At 41.9% G+C, this 22186-nt stretch overlaps 2 protein-coding genes across 6 annotated transcripts; one reads left to right on the top strand and one right to left on the bottom strand.

Moving 5' to 3' along the window:
* The first annotated feature begins 536 nt into the window (after positions 1-536).
* LOC141803967 (dynein, cytoplasmic 1, intermediate chain 2a-like) lies at positions 537-10075 on the top strand. Of its 4 annotated transcripts, none has more exons than XM_074688133.1 (17): positions 537-695; positions 2296-2404; positions 2488-2620; positions 3073-3208; positions 3562-3624; positions 3824-3951; positions 4033-4122; positions 4511-4673; positions 4759-4858; positions 4997-5122; positions 5242-5388; positions 5488-5601; positions 5698-5831; positions 5977-6121; positions 6531-6671; positions 8024-8149; positions 8258-10075. In XM_074688133.1, the coding sequence occupies exons 2-17, from the start codon at positions 2297-2299 to the stop codon at positions 8357-8359; spliced, it is 1956 nt and encodes a 651-aa protein (XP_074544234.1). In that variant the 5' UTR covers positions 537-695; position 2296; the 3' UTR covers positions 8360-10075. The 4 variants fall into 4 exon arrangements, with proteins under 4 accessions (XP_074544234.1, XP_074544236.1, XP_074544235.1 ...); XM_074688134.1 differs by having other exon boundaries at positions 538-695; positions 3124-3208; XM_074688135.1 differs by lacking the exon at positions 3562-3624.
* Positions 9629-21617, bottom strand: LOC141803966 (electrogenic aspartate/glutamate antiporter SLC25A12, mitochondrial-like). Of its 2 annotated transcripts, none has more exons than XM_074688131.1 (18): positions 21466-21617; positions 20676-20729; positions 19018-19163; positions 18484-18599; positions 17835-17974; positions 17557-17703; positions 16319-16457; positions 16103-16196; positions 15894-15978; positions 15725-15806; positions 15463-15621; positions 13096-13148; positions 12821-12901; positions 12205-12345; positions 11949-12087; positions 10961-11119; positions 10782-10872; positions 9629-10609 (listed from the first exon to the last, which is right to left on the bottom strand). In XM_074688131.1, the coding sequence occupies exons 1-18, from the start codon at positions 21475-21477 to the stop codon at positions 10396-10398; spliced, it is 2052 nt and encodes a 683-aa protein (XP_074544232.1). In that variant the 5' UTR covers positions 21478-21617; the 3' UTR covers positions 9629-10395. The 2 variants fall into 2 exon arrangements, with proteins under 2 accessions (XP_074544232.1, XP_074544233.1); XM_074688132.1 differs by lacking the exon at positions 21466-21617 and adding an exon at positions 21078-21456.
* Between the last annotated feature and the right edge of the window lie 569 nt (positions 21618-22186).

The raw sequence follows: 22186 nt of genomic DNA, 5'->3' as shown, positions 1-22186 counted from the left end.
AGTGTGATAGTAGAATGCATTTTAAGGACTTTTCATCGAATCACATTAAAAAAAAAAAAAAAGAAAAGAAAATACTGTGTGGTGTTTCTGGAGTCCAGACCAAAAGAATTTAAATTTTTGACATCATCAATTTTTGTATTTCTCCAAATAAACATCTGCATGTGCCACTAACACACTTTGACATAATTCAATTTCAAAGATATAGTAATCCAACAATGTGCTTAAGAAAAAAAAAATCTTCAAATTAAATCTAAGATTATTCACTTTGGACTCAGCAGCAAAACAAGGCAACATGGACTGAATATAAAGGATGCAAACAGAGCACTGGGCTCTCCTTCTGCTTATGAGTTGTGCTTGAGGAGACACTCTGACTTCACTCCTCCTCCTCTGTTCCCTCCTCCCAGAGAGGAAGGATTTCACAATTATCTAATGCGCGTACAGGCTATGGTTAAGACCAAACACTGAGAAATTGTCCAGGTGGATTTATTTGCTGCCAGGAGGGGGCAGTATTACCCTATGCTTACGGTTATGAGACAAACTGCTGAGGAAGAAGAGCGCAGTCAGTGGAGTAAAGTACCATCTCCCTTCCTTCCAGCATCATCACTTTTAACCAGCACCACTCCTCGCTGGACTTAAATAAAACAAAACTGGATACTTCTGCCGTCTATCACCTTAAATCCTACATCTGATACCAGGTATTCAACAATGCACCGATAACGGTGTTGCTGTTGTCTGTCTTTGTGAACGGGACAGTAGGTAGAGCGGGTCGGGCGTTGGTTTGCGATGTAACCGTTAGGTCTCCTCTTCTTCCAACAGCAGGCCTACCGGCTGCCATGGAGATTAGCATGCTATCACGGCGAAGCTAGCTGGCTGCTGGGACATTGTTGTTGTTCGCGAGGTTACAAAATACAGTATTTGGCAATTGAAAATGTTTAAAGCGATAATTTGCTTTCATTTAATGAAATTCCATCGAAGCATAGATTCATGCCGGAGATACAAATGGGTAAAGAAGAAACAATAGGTAGTTTTGCGTCTTATCAGCAGTCAGTATGACGGTGGGTGGAGTGGGATTGGAGCATTTCTGTTGTCCGGATATCATTTCTATTACACAACAAAACAATCATAAGATAATGACACTAACACGTTGTAACTTAAGAGCTGATAACTTTTTGCCATCTGCAACATTAATTGAAGAAAAAGCTGTTATTGATGACTTATATAAATGACCCCCAAAATGTATAAATGGTAAATAACAAACTTAAGTTAGCTTGATGAATTAAATATACTGTAATAACTCACCATCACTAGCGTAATAACTTAAGATTGGTGTGATTTTGGAATAAACTACCCTCTCAGACATTGACATTATGGAAAAGAAAAAGATAAAGAGATCTTTGTTATCAGCAGCTGGCCCGGATTCACATGTTAGCAGTATGACAGGCCCTGAGGTACCGTGTTAGTGCTGCACCGGTGTCACTCCCTCAAACATCCGACTGTGGATGTTTTAGCACAAAAAGATGCACTAACATTTGAGTAACAAAAATAACATTTGTGAGTTACTTTGCCAAACAAAACTTGTGCAAAATATTGAATGTGTAATGGATTACCTTGCAGTTATTAGTGATGCACTTTGTACAAAATATGCTGCCCAAATTTTCCACCTTCTTTGATGTATAGATTTTAAGAGTTTCTGCTTGTTTTTTTTTCTCTATTTATAACTAATCCATCAGCTCCAGAAGAGATTTGCGTCATTTTAAAGCAATAAGACCATTGCTCAAACTCTGGCTCAGGGCTGATAAGTAGATTAGTGTGGGATTATACAACAATAATATAGCATAATCCTCACTGTCCACCACAATTTAGGGCAATTAAAGTAATTTAATGATTTTGATTTATAGAAAAGTTTCATAACTCAAGTATTTCTCTTTTATCCTGTGGCCTTCAGATCACTTGCATGCTATTTTCTGTAGGAACGTAACCATTTGTTACCAATATTATCAATATTGTTTAATGATTAACCAGCACTGATCACTGTAGATTTAAATATAGTCCTATATGTCTAATGAAATGGAAGTCATTTCCCAATAACAGGTATGTGCCACACTTTTTTTTACTTGATTTGGTTTAGAAAAAGACCAAAACATTGTTTATGATTATGAGTACATCTTGACGTTGCAGCCTCATTAAACACCCTGTAAACATATGGTTACCAACTAGACATAAGGTTAAAGATCCTAAAGAGTCTCCTCACTATCACGCAACATCTTCTTCTATCTTTCATCTATCTTTCTGAAGGATGTCTGACAAGAGCGAGCTCAAGGCTGAACTGGAGAGGAAGAAACAACGGATTGCGCAGATTCGAGAGGAGAAAAAGAGAAAAGAGGAGGAGAAAAAGAAAAAAGATGTAAGTGTAGGACACAGGTACCTCCTTCTATGCAGACCTTGCCAAGCTGAGGCTTTGATTACAGCCTGTTCTGTGCTCTGTAGGGAGACTCCAAGCGTGGTGCTGAGGCAGGCGGTGGGTCTTCTGCTGGCCAGGAAGACTCTGACTTGGAGAGGAAGAGGAGGGAGGCAGAGGCTCTGCTGCAGAGTGTCGGCATCAACCCTGACATGTCCCATGGTAAACCCAAAGACCTCAGCATGCTTTTAATTTTTTTTTACCCTTTTCCCTCACTTTTCTCCCATTGTTTTCTCAGAGTTTGCTTGATTGATTCACCATGTTTATAAAAGTCAGCTCTAACTTTGCTATCTGGCTCGATTTCCGTCACTTTCCTCGACCCCGACACCCCCAATCTCACCTGATATCTGAACATTTGACATAACTTTTTGTGCATGACACCTAAACCTGCCTGCCATTTATTTTCATTCTCTCTTCTCTCCCCTCTGTGTGTCTTTTTATTTTATTTTGTGTGTGTGTCTCCCTTACCGCATGCAAACTCATTCACACACCCACTCATCGACACTCCTGCCATACCTTTCTCCTCCCTCATTCACTCACCCACTCACTCACCCATTCCTCCATGTACACACACACACACACACAAACACACACACACGCACATGCACTCACAGCTCAGCCCCTGAGGGTAGTAACAGAAGATACATGTCTGTTTCACTACCTAGTCCCTGCCCCCATGTCTCCCTCCAACAAATCAGTGGGCAGCGATGCAGGAAGCCAAGATTCTGGGGACGGAAACGCAGGACCAAGGTCTGTGTGAGTGTGTAAAGCAGAGAGAGAGAGATGGGGTTTGGTTGTTTTGAGCCATTTTTATGTCACGTCGGGTTGTACCTGCATGCCAAGTGTTTGTGTCCACATGGTGAATAAACTTGATGAATTCTAACGTGTTTCCTCTTTGCCTTTTCACCGGCACGCTGATGTTTCTCAATTAACACGCACTCCGTTCTTCTCTCTGCCTTTATTCTTCTTCTCTGTTTGCTGTCTGTTTCCTGTCTTTAACATCTCATCAACGGCTCCCGTCCTCTCCATTTGCTCTCATCCTTCTCTCTCTGTCCATTCTGTCTTTCTCTTATTAACACCGTCTGGTGGTTTGGCTGTATAAGGACATTGCATTGGGATCCTGACCCCTCTACTCTGCAACTCCACTCCGACTCTGAGCTCATGGGGTACTGCTCCTCCTCTCTCCTTTAGCTTGTCTTTCAGCTTTACTCAGTTTTTGTGGTTTCATCTTAAATTTGTCTAAATGTGTTAATGTGTAATTATGTCTGTTAATCATTATTTATGTCGGTACATTAAACCTGCATCGATTCCTCTTGCTGTTGCTAACCTGTGTATGTGTGCTTGTTTCCACAACGGTGTGTGTAGACGGGGTGCAGTGAGACTGGGAATGTCCAAAATGACCCAGGTGGACTTTGTCCCGAGGGAGTTGGTGTCTTACTGCAAAGAAACACAGACACCCACTGAAGTCGAGACACACACAGATCAAAAAGCAGGTAAGAAACTGCAAATTCAAACACTCTATATCTCCTAAAGTTTGATTAAATAAAATAGATTTAAATCTGTGTTTGTTCCAGATGAGGAAGAAGATGAAGAGATTACTGCTCCCCCAAAAGTAAAGGACGCTCAGGAGGAGAAGGATGAGCAGGGTGACCAGAAGGAGGATGGTGAGAGCAGACAAGAAAAATGCTGTTCTTTTGACCCTAGGGATGCACCGATCCAGCTTTTCTGGTCCCCATATCGATACCTGGGCTTTGGGTATCGATCGATACTGATCTTGATCCGTCACCAGTGTTAAATGATAACCTGCATGCTCTACTGTGGGATAACACTGGTAATGTTTTGAGTGTTTCAGTTTTAACTTATCACAGTTTAGCCTTAGTGTCAATTTTGGGCTGATCCTTTCCCACTGATACCCGATCCAGCGTTGAGGGGCCTGATCAGCGCTGATACCTGAAATCAGGATGGGATCAGTGCATCCCTATTTGACCCTCTACTCTTTGTCTACAAAGCAAATCTCTCTGGAAAGTTCCTCATGTGGAGTTTTCTGTGTAGACACCCCCAAAGAGCTGACGGAGGAAGAGAAGCTGCAGGTTCTGCACTCCGAAGAGTTCCTGTCCTTTTTCGAGCGAGGCAGCAGAATTGTAGAGCGAGCTCTAGCTGAGCAGGTGGACGTGTGCTTCGACTACAGCGGCAGAGATCTGGAGGATAAGGAGGGGTGAGACACATGAGAAGAACTGGATTGAAAACACATTTGATACAGCAGGCAGGGCTGATAATCATTTCATCTTTGTCCCCACCAGTGATTTACAGGCCGGTGCAAAGCTGGTGCTGAACAGACAGTTTGCTGAAGAGCGCTGGACCAAGAACAGAGTGGTCACCTGTCTTGACTGGTCTCCTCAGGTGGGTCAGAACACAGAGACAAGTGTTTGAGACCTTGATCTTAACTACAAGAGTCCTCTCAAGGCTTTTAGATCATTCGTTCCTGTGTTCACTGCTCATTTCTCTGCATGTCTCAAATTGGCTGCTGTGTTTTCTCAGTATCCAGAGCTGCTGGTGGCCTCCTACAACAACAATGAGGATGCTCCCCATGAGCCTGATGGAGTAGCCCTAGTCTGGAACTTGAAGTACAAGAAAGGCACCCCTGAGTACATTTTTCATTGCCAGGTAGGGAAGAATTTCCCTTGCGAGACGCCTAAGGCCCAATGTTCACCTTTCTTTAACCTTTCTATGATCAAATGGAAGAACTTTTATTTCAATTGCTGCTGAATCGTTTTTCCCTCCAGTCAGAGGTGATGTCAGCTGGGTTTGCCAAGTTTCACCCAAATCTGGTTGTGGGTGGGACGTACTCCGGACAAATTGTCTTATGGGACAACAGGAGCAACAAGCGCACCCCTGTCCAGAGAACTCCCCTGTCTGCAGCTGCACACACAGTAATGCACTCTATGTATTCTCTCAAAACCAGTTGTGTTATTTGGGCTGCTACATTTTTTCCTAGCTTACCTTGTGACTGTGCTCTCTTTTGTGTCCAGCACCCTGTCTACTGTGTGAATGTCGTTGGAACCCAGAACGCCAACAACCTGATCAGCATTTCCACAGATGGTAAAATGTGCTCCTGGAGTCTGGACATGCTCTCCCAGCCACAGGTATGTTCAGTCAGAACAGATGATGTAAGAAACAGTCTCTTAAATATAATTTTGTTTGTTAGAGTCTGAGTCTGTGTGTGTCTCGTCCCCCTGCAGGACAGTCTGGAGCTGGTGTTTAAACAAAGCAAAGCCGTGGCTGTCACCTCCATGGCCTTTCCTTTGGGGGATGTCAACAACTTTGTTGTGGGGAGTGAGGATGGCTCTGTCTACACGGCCTGTCGCCATGGAAGGTGAGGGTTTGACCTCTGGCCACACAGACACTGAAAATCTTCTCAGAGCAGTATCTTTGGATGGTTTACCAAGACTTCAAAGCAACAGTTTGTCATTTAGTCTGTGAAGTCACTGATACAAAGTTTTTCCATGTGTGTGTTATAGTAAGGCTGGTATCACTGAGGTGTTTGAGGGCCATCATGGTCCAGTGACTGGGCTGAGCTGCCACAGTGCTGGGGGACCCGTTGACTTCTCCCATCTCTTCATCTCTTCCTCTTTTGACTGGACCGTCAAACTCTGGAGCACTAAGGTAAGGCCAAAACTAAAGTCTGATCAGGTGTTTGTTTTATTTAGTAAAATGATCTAATGAGGCATAATCTGAGCTACATTTACCTGACGAGTCCAGGAAAATGTCTTATTTCAGGAGTTTAATAGACAAAATGAATGCCTGGATTTCTGGTAGATTGTAGTAAATCTGCATACGGAATAAAAAAAATATAGTTTGAGTTTCTTGTGTTAAGATGTTATTTCAAGGAACTTGTTCTTACTCCATTGTCAGATGCGCAGGTTGTACCGAAGGGAATGTAACTTCTTGTGAGATGTCCGTCTACCTTTGCATTCATTTCTGTGCCTCCATCATCACTCACCCGCTGTCTCTGTGCAAGATCCAAACTTTTTTTTCTCTTCTGACATTAATCTGTTTTTGTTCTCCTGTACAGAGTACCCGACCTTTGTACTCTTTCGAGGACAGCTGTGACTATGTCTACGATGCCATGTGGTCTCCTACACACCCTGCTCTGTTTGCCTGTGTGGACCTAGCTGGACGCCTGGACCTGTGGAACCTCAACAATGATACTGAAGTAAGACTTGACCTCTCAAAGGGACAGTCAGACATTTCAATAAATTTGATTATTATTTGCTTATTCTTTTTGTTTTGGAGGAAAATAATAGGTTAACTACTCCTGGCTTAAATATATAACATATGAAACAGCATGTTGTTTGCTTAGATAAACAAAAAAAATGTTCAGATTTTGCTTAAAGTTAACAGTTGTCCTTGTTCCACCACTATAACAGCACGTTTTATTTTATAAGGATCAAACACAAAACTTTTACTTAAAGCTATGGTTTACGATCTGAAACCTCATTTGGCTGATGAGACACATTTGAAAAACGCAGCCTCACTCACCCCTCCCCTCTGTGTTCCAAGATCCCGCCCCCCAGCTCGTATCGCCCTTCTTCGCCTCCTAACAACACGCCCACTCCAACAGAGCAAGAAGCTGGCCGGCAGAAAATGTAACAAACAAGACAGTCATCCTCCTTGTTACACACAGTGGGAGCTTTGTCAATTGGACCGGCGCGATCAAAACCATAAATTAATGGGGCGAAGTGGGTCTGATGTTGCCACTGCCAGCTGATCAGAGCAGAGCCGACTGTGGGCGAGGCTTTACTTTTCTCGCCGTGTCTTCACCAGCTCAGTTTACAATGCTAAAGATGCGGGGCTAACTTATGCTAAAATCTATTGACAGAGCCGACCCGTCCAGCAGCGTTCAGTCATTAGCCAGTATAGGCACAGACTAACCAGAGTTATTCAGCTGACATCTCCCACGGTGGTAAACAAAGTCATTACCTGTTCAACAGAAACTCAGCTCTCTCGGCGTGAGTCGTCAATCCCAAATCCCTCTGCAGCTTTTTCTACCGGTCGCACGTTTCTCCAATATTCAGTCCCTGTTGGCACCTGTATCACTCATAATTCTTCCTTGCTTCAGCCTTTTCTTTGAAACGTCTTCATTTATTTCCCTTCCCTGTGAAGGAACAGTAACAGCTTCCTGGTTTCAGTCTTCCCCGGCTCCATGACGCTTCAGTAGCTGAGCAGCTAGCTGACGTGAGAGGGGTAGTGGGGAAGGACGAGGCGGGACCATGGGCGGGATGGTGCAGAGCAGGGGAGACAGGATTGAATGGACTCAGCACAAACCTAAAATGAAGGAAGCGGCACTTTGGATTGGTCGATTATCGTGCCGTTTTGCTACTGATGTACTGAATGGATTTTCTAAATGTTTTTGCTTTTTATATTGCGTAGATCAGACCATAACGACAGTGTTATTTATAATTACCAAGCTTCCAAATCGTAGACTATAGCTTTAAGTAAAAGTGAAGAATTGCATCATGCCACTTGTTGGTCTGCTCTTTTCTAAGCTAGTTTGTGTTATTTTAGGTTCCCACAGCCAGTGTGAGTGTGGAGGGAGCTCCAGCTTTGAACCGTGTCAGGTGGGCTCACTCGGGCAGAGAGATCGCTACTGGGGATTCGGATGGACAAGTGCAGGTCTATGACGTAGGAGAGGTGAGATGTCATTAAGTCCTGTCCTTTGACATATACTCCTGAAACAACAGGATATAAATCACGTTCCAGATTCTTCACATGCTCATTGATACCTTTGCCTCCTTGTAGCAAATCTGTGTGCCCAAGGCTGATGAGTGGACACGCTTTGTCAGGACGCTGGCTGAAATCAACGAGAACCGAGATGAAGCTGAGGAACTGGCTAATGCCTGATTGTTTTAAAGCCAACGCTGACAACAGCTCATAAATTGCTCTCCAATATACCATACACCTATAGCACACTACACCACACTGGCTTCCAGCTTTTCCACCAACTACGATATGATTGGCCTGAGGAGACGTGCAGAGCTAGAAGGGACAGAAAAGACAGTTTTAGATAAGCTTTAGATAAGAAGTGTTATGAAACGTGTCTTTAAGAGTTTTAGAGTACGTATAGGAACAATGAATGTCTCGTGTAGCAGTAGTATTACAGAAGAAGAGCTCAGTTTTGAATTGGAGAATTGGTGGTTTTCAGCACAGACGTGACTGTCCACTCTAAACTTCTAGCTTTGATAACATCCTCAGGGCTCCGGAAACTGCTCCTCTCCTGAGGCCTCAACCAACTCAACCCTTTTTTAAGATATGCAAACCTTTGTACCTGTACCTTTTTATTACCATTTGAGTGTTTTTACATGTTTTAACATTTTCCAGACATGCTTTCGCTCCGGGCCGTTGAAGTTTTTCATCTAAGGGACAAAAGAAAAGTGGACATATCACTCTCTTCAGCAGCACTTAATGACTAAAACAGCTGGTGTGCTTTAATGTGCACTCTCTGGCCTGGGCAGGAGTGTGTCAATCTTATATTTTAACCACTGCAATATTTAATATTTATTCTGGTGGTTACATCTATTTAAATATTTTGTGTATTGTTTAAAAGTTGCTGCTTTGTACTAAGAGTTTTAGTAGTACATTCCTACAATTAGCACTACGAGGATTTTTACCAGGCAAAGTCTGATACTATACTTGCCCTGATTTTATTGACACTAGTACAGTTAAAAAGTGACGTTTTTCTGTACCAAAGGACATTGTTTTGTACTTTGTACATGTGTTAAACGTAGTAGAGAACAGTTTCCTGGTGTATCCTCTTTGAGAGGATCTAAAAAAAAGTTCATGGAGTTCTGAAAAGGAGATGTAAAGCTGAGGTTGACAACTATTTAATTACCAAACGGGAATCAATTTTTATTTTTTTCCTTTTCCATCCAATTTTATCATTCCACAATGCAGCAGTCCAACCTCACCTGGCTGGTGTAGAAACTCAGCATCAACAATGCTTCTCTTAAATGTTTAGAAAGAGCTTAAAGATGTACTGTAGCAGCCATGTTTGATCAAACATGAAGATCAGTATTCTGCTTCGACACATTGTACTGTACTCTCTTTTTCCTGTTCCTATTCTTCAGACAGTCAATGGTTGCACTTTTGCATTGGAATAAAACTCTAAACATATTGTTAAAATTAAAACCATATGGATGATTTATTTCAATAAAATACAATGACTGAATTTAGATACATTTAATTTATTAACCTAATTCTCTGCTCATGATTCTTGGTTCACCAAGAAAACACTGAATTGAAAAGTTCTGTACATCAGTAAGAGTAATTCTCAGGAACAAGGACCAAAGGCCCCCCCAGTTACTGGACGTTATAACACTTTGTCTTGCAACATATGTTTCACTGCTTCCTGTAAATGTACTCTCAGTTTTACAATATGTACAGTATACAGCCTCCTGTCTGAGGACCAAGCAAGAGTGTAGCCCCGCACACACACACACACACACACCGTGCTGACCAATCTAATATATTCTATGCCCGCCGTCCAGTACAAGAAGTCCAACTCAAACTGAGTATCAGACAGAAAAAAAATAAAATCATATGTGCTACTCATGAAATAAAGAGAGGAGTGCAGAGGCTCCGCTTTGTACAAACACCGCAGAAAAATAAACAAAAGAATGTTGTTTCCAGGAGCGTTCAGCCACTGAAGATACAACGCTCTGGTCCCGATGCTGTCTGCTCACTCACATCCACAGCTGGTTTGGGACCAGTGCAGCACACCGTCACGCTACAGCTGCTGTCGTTTGTTCCTAAGTTAATGGCCCTCTAGTTGTGGAGTGTGTTTTTCAATTTGTGCGTATTTTGCGTTGTGTATCTATCCTAGTGTCTGGCTCCTGGTAGAGGAGAGTAGGGATGGCGAGGTGATGTGGAGCTGAAGATCTCTATGGAGCTTGAACCGGCGTGGCAGCAACTGGCTCAGGGTGATGGATGGAAACCACACCGGAGGACTTGAATTTAGGGAGATGGAGGCCGAATTTGTTCTCCACTCCGGCAAAGGTAGCTGCAGCCAGGCGGTAGCCTCCAACATGGTCGGCGTTGATGGGTGGAAGCTCTGAGATGCGAGACTTGGGTGTGGGATCAGATCCTGCTGGACGGCTGTGGAGGAACAGGAGATAGGAAAAATGAAGCTTGATACAGATACAGATTGTGTGTCTTAGATTAGACAGTTACACATAATTTAAAATGAAGACTAAATGTTTTGTTTTGCTGGAATCAGAAAACAGCCTATTAATGACTTTAAAAAAAGTCAAAAGCAGAGTGAACATACTGTCCTCCGAAGTCGATATAGAACCACCGCTGTAAGAGCTCATAGGTCACCAGAGTCACACCAAACTGAGGAGAGGATCGGCACATACGAGCTGGAGGAGAAGACAAAGTTAATCAGGTTTCTTTCAGAAAAAGACCTTCTTGAATTCATTATGAGCAGAAATAAACAAACACACTGACCTCCAGCTCCCTTCCATAAAGCCCTGAAGCCCTCCTCTCTCATAATCTTTCGGAAGCAGTCGATGACTCCTGAATAGGTGGTCTGTCCTGCCCTCGCTGCAACCTGCAGACGAGTTTTGATGACGTCAGCAGGCGTCACAAGAGAGGCTGCAGGGATACCTGGGAGGCAGAGTGACAAAGACGTCAGATGGTGCAGGTTACATTCAGGTCGTGTGAAAACAAGTGTCCTTTGAAGGAATAAAAGCTACAGAGCCACAGTCAACTTTCATATCTTTTTTTTCATTATCTCAAAGTCGGCTGCATCTTCACACCAATGCATCAGCAAAATCCAGAGGAGCATTTTACAATGTCACTCCAGTTTACCCATAAGGTTGAATTGTGATTAAAACTGATTTATTTATAGAAAGATCATGAACAATATTGATCTCAAATTTTACTATATGATGCATTATACCACAGCTTACAGACAGCGTAAAACCTGGTATATAAGAAGCAGTCAGTTTTTTGGAGCTCTCTCAGAGGAAAAAAGTTTCTATATATGATTATTTATAATAAAAAAAAATAAAAAAAGCATTTTAATCATTATTTACACTGAACTGTCTTTCTGTGTGACGATTTCCACTGTGTTCAGCGAGATTCACAATGTGCAGTTTCTTTGCTGTTTTGTAGCTCATCCTAGTTTTATTGGTGTTTGTTTTCGACACAACGACCAACTTTGTACAGCGCTACTGTGGGGGTAGCAGCAAGACTGACTGTCATGGCGCAGCACAAAGCTTCAGCTGGATTAGAGCGCCATCTCTTGGATAAAACACTGCATGACAACTCAATACCTCGCTCAGCTATTTAATGCTGGTACCTAAGTCCCACTGGTGTAAAAGACGCAGCACACTTTTTAGATTAATAAAAGTAGGTCTTAAAGGTCTTAGACAGACCAGTCTCAACATGACAACATTTCTCTGATGCAGTATTTATGGACGTACTAAGTTACCTGCAATTGCTCCTGCAGTGAGAAGCTGAAGAGGTCCCAGTCTGCCTTGCTCATCAGCAAAGCTGGTCTTGAGATGGGCGTACGCCGGGAAATAGATGGCTGAGAAAGGGATGTCTCTCAGGAAACATGCTTTAGCACCCTATGGAGACCCACAAAGAGCAGGGAGACACATGAGACATGCTTGGAAGAAAATACTGACTAAGATGTCTTTGGGAAACAAGTGCTGAGGACTGTGGTGCATTCAAGGAAACTTTACCTTGTAGAGGCCAAAAAAGCCCAGATCACGGACCACACTGAGCGCGCTGACCCTTGGTCCAGTGGTGATTTCTCCTGCAACCTGCAGTCGAATCTTCACAATCTCAAGTGGGTTGGTGAAGATCACCTGAGAGCCTCCAGCCTGGATAATTACACAGCTCGTTTTTACAACTCATTTTAAGTTGAAAACTGCTCCTGCTTTTAAGTATACACAGCTCAGGGATGCTAACTTTTACTCATAAACAAAAATCAAATATTAAATAATAAAAGAAGGATCCTGATCAATCATTTCTTTGTAATTTCCTTGGAAAGTAAGGTGTGCTGGGCCAAAATCTGTGAGAGGATAAACAACACTATCAAACCCAGAAACACATGTTGTATGAATGACATCTTAACCCTGGATGCTCTTTTGTTTTGCAGCCTGCTGTTTGTTTTTAGAACTCAGCAAGTAAGCTAACAGACTATCCAAGAAGACCACATGTATTTGATACAGTTTTGTTGGGTGAAAACCCCTGAGGAGGTACAAACATGCTGACTGCATGAGCACTTTTCTTCTCTCAGGAGTTCATTTCTGCATTCACACACCAGAGGAAGAGAGATGGAGGTTTGAAACTTACACAGCCACCAGCCAGAACCTCAGCATAGAAAGGAATCGTGTCGTCTTTTCCCCTGCACTTGTCTCTTACAAGGTCGTTCACCTATGGGACACAAACACGGTTTGAGATGAAAGAGCGTAAATAACAAAAAATAGATCCAATGTGGTATGTTTAATTCTCGATAAGACTTGGGTTTTTACAACATTTAATTTTCATTTTGAATGATTTCATATAATGTACATATTATTGTTTTATAAGGACCTATGGTGTATATGGTGTGTGTGGGGGGTACTGACTGTGAGTTTGATGGCTTTCTCTGGTGCCACGCCTATGAGTTGTGGAACAAGACCTGTAGGGCATTGAGAGAGTAGGTTAACCAATGATGACGTTTGATTAGTATAACCAGAAAAACAGGCTCAAGGAGGGAGAATCCCTGATATCAAGATGGAAAACAAGGCACAAGAGGAGCGACTGACAATTCTTAAGAAACCATGAAAAGAAAAAAAAAAAGAAAAAAGAAAAATGAAGTCAGGCAAACAGATCACTACAGGAGTCTGGTGTAACTAAGATGATGCAACATTTCAAAATATGAAACAAGAGAACATTTGGATGCTGCAGAAAAAGAGGCTATAAAACCCCCTTAAAGGAGACCCTTAGCAATTAACCCTGAAGTCATTTTTACACTGACATTTGCACGTTTTATATGAAAGTTAACCCCTATTCATCTTTAGCTTCAGAGTGGAAATGTGCAACTGTAAATATTTTAAAATTTTTGAAGGTGTTTTGTGACCCCCATATATGATTTTTTACCCATGAGCCTACTGGTCTCTTCAAACTTCCTTCACTGTCTGGATACTTCTCAAACTAGCGGTGCCGTCTAATTATGTCTGTCCTGATGGTGATTAAACAGTGGCCTGGATTAAAGTCATTCCAGAGCTACATATTCTGCTTTAGCTTTACATTAAAGACAATAAAGTGTATGAAATTCTATATATAGCTAAAATATGTTGAGCAATTATATAAACAAAAAGTTTTTTTCAAATTGATGAAACTGTAGAACTACAAAAGAATTCCTGAATTTGAGAAAACATTTTGATGACCTCACCCAGCTCATCATTTCTTATTTGCAAATTTCTTGCGACATATCAAGAATGTTTATTAAACTGGCGCAATGACACTGAAACAAATTCATCCATACTGAATCAAAATATCTGTTTTCTTCCAGTCCTCTTTTTTGTTATCCTACCAGGGGTGTAAAACTTAAGGTTAGTAACAGGTGCATTGAAAGTTGTTGGGCTGTTGATGCTGTAGGAGGTAAAGTAGAGAGGTGGCTGAGGCTTTATTGCAAAATGTGATGCATGATTAGTTCAAAAAAAAGTTAAATTATGAATTTATGTGGTGTCAGTGCCGTTAATCAACAATACCCTCTGTTAGAAAAACAAATATTCTTTATCTCAATGATTTTTTTAAAGCTACAGGGATCCACTGCAAAACAGTCAAAAGAACTGCATGAGACTCCAGAGCTGCAGGCTGCAGATCGCTGGACTAAGCCCAAGCCATAACTTAAATCTTGCACTCAGCTGCTTCATGTCACTTCAGCACAATTTAATTCGTCAGTTAAAAATGTAAGATGACTGTGATCCATACTCCTGCTTTTGTTTTACACAAGTGGAGATAGTTACATCTGCACAACACAGTACTGGTACGTTAATGTAAGCTGTAGTTGTTGATTTACCATCTGCTGCCACTGTTTGCCTTTTACATTGTAGATCAAGTATTACCTTGTCATAATGCTTCTTCATGTTTGATAAACCCTTAAATTGCTGTTGGTGTATTTGAAGGAGTAAAGAGCTGTCATTCAAAGCTATTAGTCCGCTCTGAGGTAGTCAGGCATGAGAGTCAGCACTTACTCAAACCTCATTAAGAAGAGATTTTCACAGAGAGGAAAAGGGAGATAAAGTGATTTCTGGGTCAATATTTAAATACACCAGATCATCTGCAGTTCAACTGTGTTCTGTTGGTTATTGACTGCGTTAGTCAACTCACACCAGCAGGATGTACAGTTCAACAAGCTGCATTACTTACAGACAACTGGAGTCACAGACCAAGGAGTTCTCGTGCATCCCACTCCATTGATTAGTCTCCCTTTATTTATGTTGGGCTTTAAAACCTAAAACCTGTTGACTCCTGGTCTGGCTCTACTCATTACATAGGTTTCTCATTGTAGTCAAGCTAGATACAAGCCGATTTTGACACGGTTTGTTTTTTTTTTGAAAGTCACTGGGTGTTTTTAGGCAGTTTCCAATCACAACTCCCTGTCCTGCTCGATCTTTCCTACGCTGAATTTATGCGTCACAGCTCTGTGTCCAGCAAAAATAGGATGGCTGTGTATTACCTGCAACACAACGGAGCAGCTACGCAGACGTACTGCAACAGAACGGATCCAATGTAAGTTGACAGCTTGATTTGAATGGAAACCTATCTGAGCCGTTGTTGTGACGGAGCGGAGACGGACTGCAGATGCATCTGATGCATTTCAGTTAATAAGTGTCCACATGGGGCAACCAAATTATGACAAACTTTAAGTAAACTGGTTAGACTGTGCACCCCAACTCAAGATGCATCTTATGTAAAGCTCGTGTGAAATCTTCCTTGCTACATACCTCTGTAGAAACCGAAGAAGCCCTCGTAGCGAAGCACCTTCTTAGCACAGTCAAAGCTGTTCTTGTACATCAGCTCTCCAACAAAGGATCCTGTGGACCTCTGGTTCTGCATACGAGTCTTCACCAAGTCGATGGGGTACACTGCAGTCGCTCCAGTGGCTAATTTGATACACAGACACACACACACACAGAGTCAGAACAAACACCACAGATCCTTATTTCTGCTGTTAGTGTACCTGTCAGTGGTCACAGGAGAACTTACCTCCAGCAATGGAGCCCAGAGTGAACCTGTAGGCTGACTCTGCAACCTGGAGCCACACAGGCCTGGAACTGTCCCCATGGGTCTGATCAACAACAACAAAACAACAAGATGAAGACAAAATCTTACATCCACTTTGTAAATGTAAGACTTAATCAAAGCAGCTTCTGACCTGTTTCTGGGTTTCAGCCAGGTGGTAGGGCAGACATCCTTCCTCTAAGGGGGCTATCCTCTCAATGTCGGAAAGATTCAGACGCCTGAGGCACAAAAATACATTCCTGTGATCTTCTTCACCACAATAACACTAAAACTATTTGATGTACTCAGAGGTTTGCATCTGACAGATTTGTTGACAGACTTCAAAGAGTACACAGTGTTTACCCAGAGGGGGAGTGCAGGCCTGACAACTGGTACAAGATGTCAATTTCCATGGGAGTGATCTGACCAAACTTGTTGGCAGCGTGAACAAACTCCTCTACAGAAAAACAGATTGAAGACAGAGCCATCATTTAATGCACCATGAACATTCCTGGCACACTCTCATCCACCACAGCCAGCAGGAAGGATCTAACAGGACGGCAGTGTAGCCCTCTCTACCTTTTGTCACCAGTGTTTCACTCCGCGTCCCTGCCAGCGTGCTGTAGATCTTGCGAATCAGCTCCATGTTGTTCAGGAGGGAGTTGAAAGCGTTGAAGTATGAGAAGCTGACCATGTGAGAGGTGCTGCCGCCTGCAGCCTGCAAGGAGACGGGTCAGGTATGTCAAGTATCACAACATCAATCTTTAAAATGAGATTAAGTAGAATATAGGTCTAATTTACAAGGAAAAATTTAGCTAAAAATATTACTTATTTTAGAGACAACCCATTGCCTGATGAGGACTCAACATCTTTTTATTTCTTTTTGTGACATATTTTTAAATTTAATTTGATATTTTTTTAAAAAACACTTTGTCTTTGTTGGATGGATGACATGGCAGAAATCAATAACATGGGCGCTGGCTTGGCCTGGTGGTTAAATTGTGCATCCATAAAGCCCGGGATCAATTTGAGCCATTAGTTCCCACATGTCATTTCCCAACTCTTTCTCCCACTTTCCTGCTCTGCCCACTGTCCTATCCTCACCAAATGAAGGTGAGATTTAACTTCTACAACAAAAAAATCCATGATGGGGTCTAAATTCTCTTTGACAGCACTGAAGTTTTAAGTTGCAAGTGCTACTATGTACTGTCTGATGTGAACATAAACGTGTATTCTCGATATTATTTTAACCCAATCCAGGGTTTAAGTCCAACAGGCGCCTTCTGCCTTAAAAATTCACCTTGAAAGAGGGAAAGTTTAAAAAGTCATGCTCTTATTTCATTCTTCCAAAGCAAATCTGAGCACAACATCTAACTGAATGTGATGGAATCTTTGTGAAACCATGATTTAACCTCAAAGCATCTGCACGTTGAGCCCCATCAAGAATGTGGATCAAAACTGAGGATGCTCAGAAAAGATGGAGAAATCAGGCCTGATTGTTGCGAACTGACCAGTATTGTCTAGTACAGCTGGATCCATGACACATGAGGATTTTCATACAGTTGATGTTTCACTTAAACTATAAGTCCCAATTAATCTCAGAATAACTCTGTCCTGCTCCTGAAAATAGTAAAAGCAGCTAGAGTCTATTAAGAGTTTAAATGGCAGAGCTCCAAGCTATGAAATAAATGTAGAACACTCTGAGATGTGATTATCTGAAAATAACTTGTCTCTTCCTGTCGATCCGAACACAGAATCCTCTGTGACCTCAGAGAAAACTACATAAATGTCTGTGAGCAAAAGACACAAACACTCACAGAAACAAGGTTCTCCTCCACAAAGGGTGTGAGCATGTGGTGTCTGATGGTGGCCATGATGTCACTGAAGTCCATGGCGGAAATAACGCCATTCTTCACTTTGTCCTTTTGGGCAAATGCCTGGCGTGCATGCTCCAACTGCAGCTCCTAAACAACACATTACACAACAAAGCTGAGTTTAAATACAGCTGAGCAAGAGGAAAAAGGTGACTAAAGAGGAAAACAACTCATTGACTGATCAACGTGTTTGTGTGTGTAAGTGTGTGTGATCAGCCAACCTGCAGGAACTGGGTGAACTCGAGGTAGCTGAGGCATCTCTTGTTGTCGTGGCCAAAATGGAGACGGATGAAATCACAGTCCCAGTTAAAGGGGATGTGGTGGTGCACTGTGGTCTGACTGAAGATGTCCCGTGCATTTTCTGCAAAAAAAGGTAAATACCAATTCAGAATAGATAGATAGATAGATAGATAGATAGATAGATAGATAGATAGATAGATAGATAGATAGATAGATAGATAGATAGATAGATAAATAAAATCAATTCTTGAGACATGCATAACAAATACTTAGCGTGTGTGTGTGTGTGTGTGTGTGTGTGTGTGTGTGTGTATGTGTGTGTTATGTAAGAAAGAAAGAAGAGGTAGAAAGAAAGCAGAAACAGAGAACGAGTGGTTGTGTAAGTCCAGCTCTGTTAATGACTTAAACCCAGTAATAATCTGGTTAACAATGTTCAGAAAGTCTCTTTCCACGTGTACATACAAACGTGTGTGAATTGCTCTTAAAATGGCTCAAACACACAATCAAACATAAATATTGTACAGTGTTATTAATCATCTAGAGCAAAATGCTGTGTTTTTTTATCATATTTTTTCTCTGGGATCATGTGAACAGGATTCAAGAAAAAAAAAACACACATGGGTCCCATACCAAAGGAAATGGTTCCAGTTCCAGTCTTGTCAAACAGCTGGAAGGCGACTATGAAGAGGGCGTCAGGCGCACACAGCACCGATTCAAAAGCAAGAAACTCCTGGAACGAGATCAGCCTGCCGTCGTTGGTGCATTTGGGGTGGAAAAAAAGAGAAAAAGAAAGATGGTTACACATCAAAGAAAAGGTTCAGACTTTATTAAGGAAGTATTGTAAAGTAGTAAGAGCCGTAGGGTTCAAAATCAATACTGAAAATTAGACACTGGGATTACCTACAGCTATCAAATAAACAGTCTGTTGTTTGTCAATAAAAAAATTGCTTAATCGTTGATAATTTTTTTTTATCTGATCCAAACACAAGCCACATGGTTAGCAGAGAGTGTGCACACACAATCAGTCTGTGATGAATGAGGCTAAATGAGACATTTATCTTATCTGTAAGTGGCTATAATCCCAAGCAATGATCAGACACAACCCAATAAAATTTCAATTACAGATAAAAAGCTGTGTGCAGCTGCTTCTGTGTCAGTACGTACCCGTCCTTTGTAGTGTCGGCCACAGCAGCGATGAGCTGGACAGTTTTGGGGTTGTGGTGGATCTGAGTGTGTAGTCCTAGATACCTCTGGACAAAGTCTCCCGGGGTCATGAACCTTTCTCCATCCTTGTCCACAACGCTGGCATACTGAGGACAGACATAAAAAAACAACACTTAACCCTTCACAAGCACTTATTATTATTCCTAAACGAGCAGATCAACATCATTTAATCAAATACTAACAACTGTGACTTGCTTGTTTGTGTATTTTTTCTACAAGTTGTGTTGAAGTTATTTACATAACCAAGAGTTAATCCTGCTCAGAAGCATGGCTTACGAGCAGCTTTTTTAACCCTCACAGTGCCCTTGCAGGAGGCCTGTTTGATTACTGTTTGGAGGTGTTAGCGAGGAGTAAGGCATGCACACAAGGCCATGAGGGAACAATGAGTAAAAGAGGACAGGACATTTAACAATCACCCTGGACCTCTGATCATCGAGTTTGGTTTATGAGGAGAGCTTTAGCTTAGCTGGTTGTATAAGCAGAGGCAGCGTTAAAGATTAAGAATGTGAATTGCTAACTGATTGAAAGACTCATCAATACAAATCAGACTGTATATCTTAATGTCTTCACATTTGGCTTAACCAAATAAACTGCAGACTGTTGTTTCTGGTTGTATCACTTTCAAAAGGTGACTTTGGATGCTTAGATTATTGCACCTGCTTTCTCGTTCAGTGCTAAGCTTATTGACACAGGTGTATATCTCTGACAAAGACGTGCAAATTCAATTTTTCAGATTAGCTGCTCATAAAACTTCCTCTCTGCTGCAGATCGTTTGTGACACCGATCCACGCAGCACCTTAAAAGCCAAGGTCACTTAAAGTTGTGGTCTGACACGTCAGAATTCCCCCTGCCCTCACTTTTGCACGCATGAGCAGGCTCATGCTCACTAATGTCCTGGTTGAGCTTGTCAACTATCTGAGCTATGAATTTCACAGAAACAACAACTGCTTGTCCACACAGGGAATCACACATCTAGCACGCAGCAGACACTGGAGGAAGGTGAAGGTTAACCAAATCCACTCTTCTTACAGTCATTCATGACAGCTCATGGTCACACACAGACCAGTCTACAGCCTCAGGCTCTGATGCTCTGTATCTTTAAATACGCTGCACGAGCACTTGTGTGATAGTGCCTACAATGATAACCAGGTTCCTGCTTCTTCTGTGCAAAAAATCAACCTTAAGTGCTTTAAAATTAAAGTCTTAAGTCCTGACTTTTCATGAAGCCAGGCCAACTTCTGCCCTTATTACAGCTTCTGCCTCATCAAGTATGAAACACATCTATGATTTTATTCTGCCTCTGTCTTTCAGCAGCATATCACTAACTGACAAGCTAACCAGTTACAGTTATTCATGTCTTTATGTAACATCAGCTGTCCGTGTTGGAGCTTTGACTGTGGCTAATGATGTAATTTAAACCCCATGACCAAACTTATATGCTCATTCAGACTGATTCTGCAATCAGAGCTGTCTCACAAACACATCTGTTGTGCTTGTCATACAGGCTATACGGGTACAGTCGGTATTTTTCAGAGTAATCTGACAACACCAAACACTTAACTCTGATATTGTTTGGCTAGGAAGTGTAAAAACCTTACCTTTTGGAAGATTGCTTTTAGCTCATTTGGGTCCCCGCGTTTGGTAGATTGAACCTACAATGGCACACAACATGTTAACATTGATATTGTTTGTGGATGCAAACGTGTTTCTACTCTACAAAAAAGGCTATCAAGAAAAGTAAGCTCTGGATGCGGTGCATGACAGAAAGCAAAACAATTAAACTGCTAATGCTGTGTGTCTCCTTGAAACGTTCACTGCTGCGGGGGAGAAAAAGAGACCCACTGCGACAGGCACGAAAACACAGTCACAGCTGAACAACACAGCCTCAAACGCATTCTAGGTGGTCAAAAGCATACATCTAAACAATCAAATGACCACCAAGCCAGAGCTCAAACTCCCTTAACAACCAGGTAGCCGACTAGCAAGCACATACTACTCACGGGAAGAGGACACAACCTGCTGCAATGACATGATAAGATTTAGAGCTGGAAAAGACGAGAAAACGACTACAATCTGACAACACAGTCGCCTGAGGTTCAAAGGAGTGTCTCCAGCCCGCGTTTGTTTGTCTATCACCAGAGGTTTACTTGTTTCGCTTTATCTCGCTAACTTCGAGGTTGTGGATGTTTCATCAAGGCCAGCCACCTCCGGGCGGAGGCTAGCCCAGAGATGCTACAGCCTCAGAGTACACTGCATCCGAGCCACCGTACCTCAACAGCTACACACAATCTAGCTCTGTTACTTCCTAAACTCAAAAACGAAGGAAAGACATGCAGAAATGTGGAAGTAAAGGTATGATAATTGCAAAGAGAGCGATGCCGATGTCACCTTGGCCGCCATGCTGGATTGACGTCACGTACAGTGAGCCGGGCGCAGCGCACGCTCTCGGACGTGTAGTAGTGGAAGTATGAACCGAAACCGCGCAGCCTCGCATGAATAAACAGATTAAAGAATTAGCTGCCAAGTGTAATACACGATTAAGTGTTTAAATAACGATAATAGATGTGACAAGAGACGGTATTTAATTTTTTTTTGTGGTTAGGAAATATATAATATAAACGGCATCCTGCACTGCATACGTTGACATGCGCGTGCACTCTCTTTCCCTTACTCTCCCTCTCTCTCTCTCTCTCTCTCTCTCTCACACACACACACACACACACACACACACACACACACACACACACACAAAGTCTCTCTCTTTCTATATTACTCACTTTCACCGACCTTTGTCACGAATGTAACAGTAAAACCGCCAGAGCATCACGTGACAGTTTAAAAAATATTTTTTTCCACGCTATGAAAAACAGTGTCCGTATATTTACACATCAATTAAGCTTTCATTACAGGCATGAAATGCTAAATAAAATTGAAGGAAAATTAGTCTTACTTCAATTTGATAAAAAAAAAAAGTAAAAAAGTACTTTGTGTTCTTTAATGGTGTAATAATTTTACAAGGCAGACAGGTTTTATTGACTTTTCACATTTACAATATAGACATTTTACAGCAGTGACTGCCAATGTCAAGGAATTCACAGGAAGGAACAAA

Source organism: Halichoeres trimaculatus, unplaced genomic scaffold, assembly GCF_033239565.1.
Source record: "Halichoeres trimaculatus isolate MK-OKI-2021-1 unplaced genomic scaffold, fHalTri1.1 fHalTri1_scaffold_15, whole genome shotgun sequence".
In the NCBI taxonomy this organism is placed as follows: domain Eukaryota; kingdom Metazoa; phylum Chordata; class Actinopteri; order Labriformes; family Labridae; genus Halichoeres; species Halichoeres trimaculatus.
The sequence above is the reverse complement of the archived record's forward strand: the minus strand, read 5'-3'. Positions and strand labels throughout refer to the sequence as shown.

What these genes read in the sequence shown, in the direction of transcription:
- LOC141803967 (XM_074688133.1), top strand. Translation starts at nt 2,297, where the DNA reads ATGTCTGACAAGAGCGAGCTCAAGGCTGAACTGGAGAGGAAGAAACAA. An exon ending in TCCGACTCTGAGCTCATGGG is followed by an intron (nt 3,625 to 3,823) that starts GTACTGCTCCTC and finishes CGGTGTGTGTAG; the next exon opens with ACGGGGTGCAGTGAGACTGG. An exon ending in ACACACAGATCAAAAAGCAG is followed by an intron (nt 3,952 to 4,032) that starts GTAAGAAACTGC and finishes TGTTTGTTCCAG; the next exon opens with ATGAGGAAGAAGATGAAGAG.
- LOC141803966 (XM_074688131.1), bottom strand. An exon ending in AGGTTCTGGCTGGTGGCTGT is followed by an intron (nt 12,346 to 12,820) that starts GTAAGTTTCAAA and finishes GTAATTATCCAG; the next exon opens with GCTGGAGGCTCTCAGGTGAT. An exon ending in TTTATGGAAGGGAGCTGGAG is followed by an intron (nt 10,873 to 10,960) that starts GTCAGTGTGTTT and finishes CTTCTCCTCCAG; the next exon opens with CTCGTATGTGCCGATCCTCT.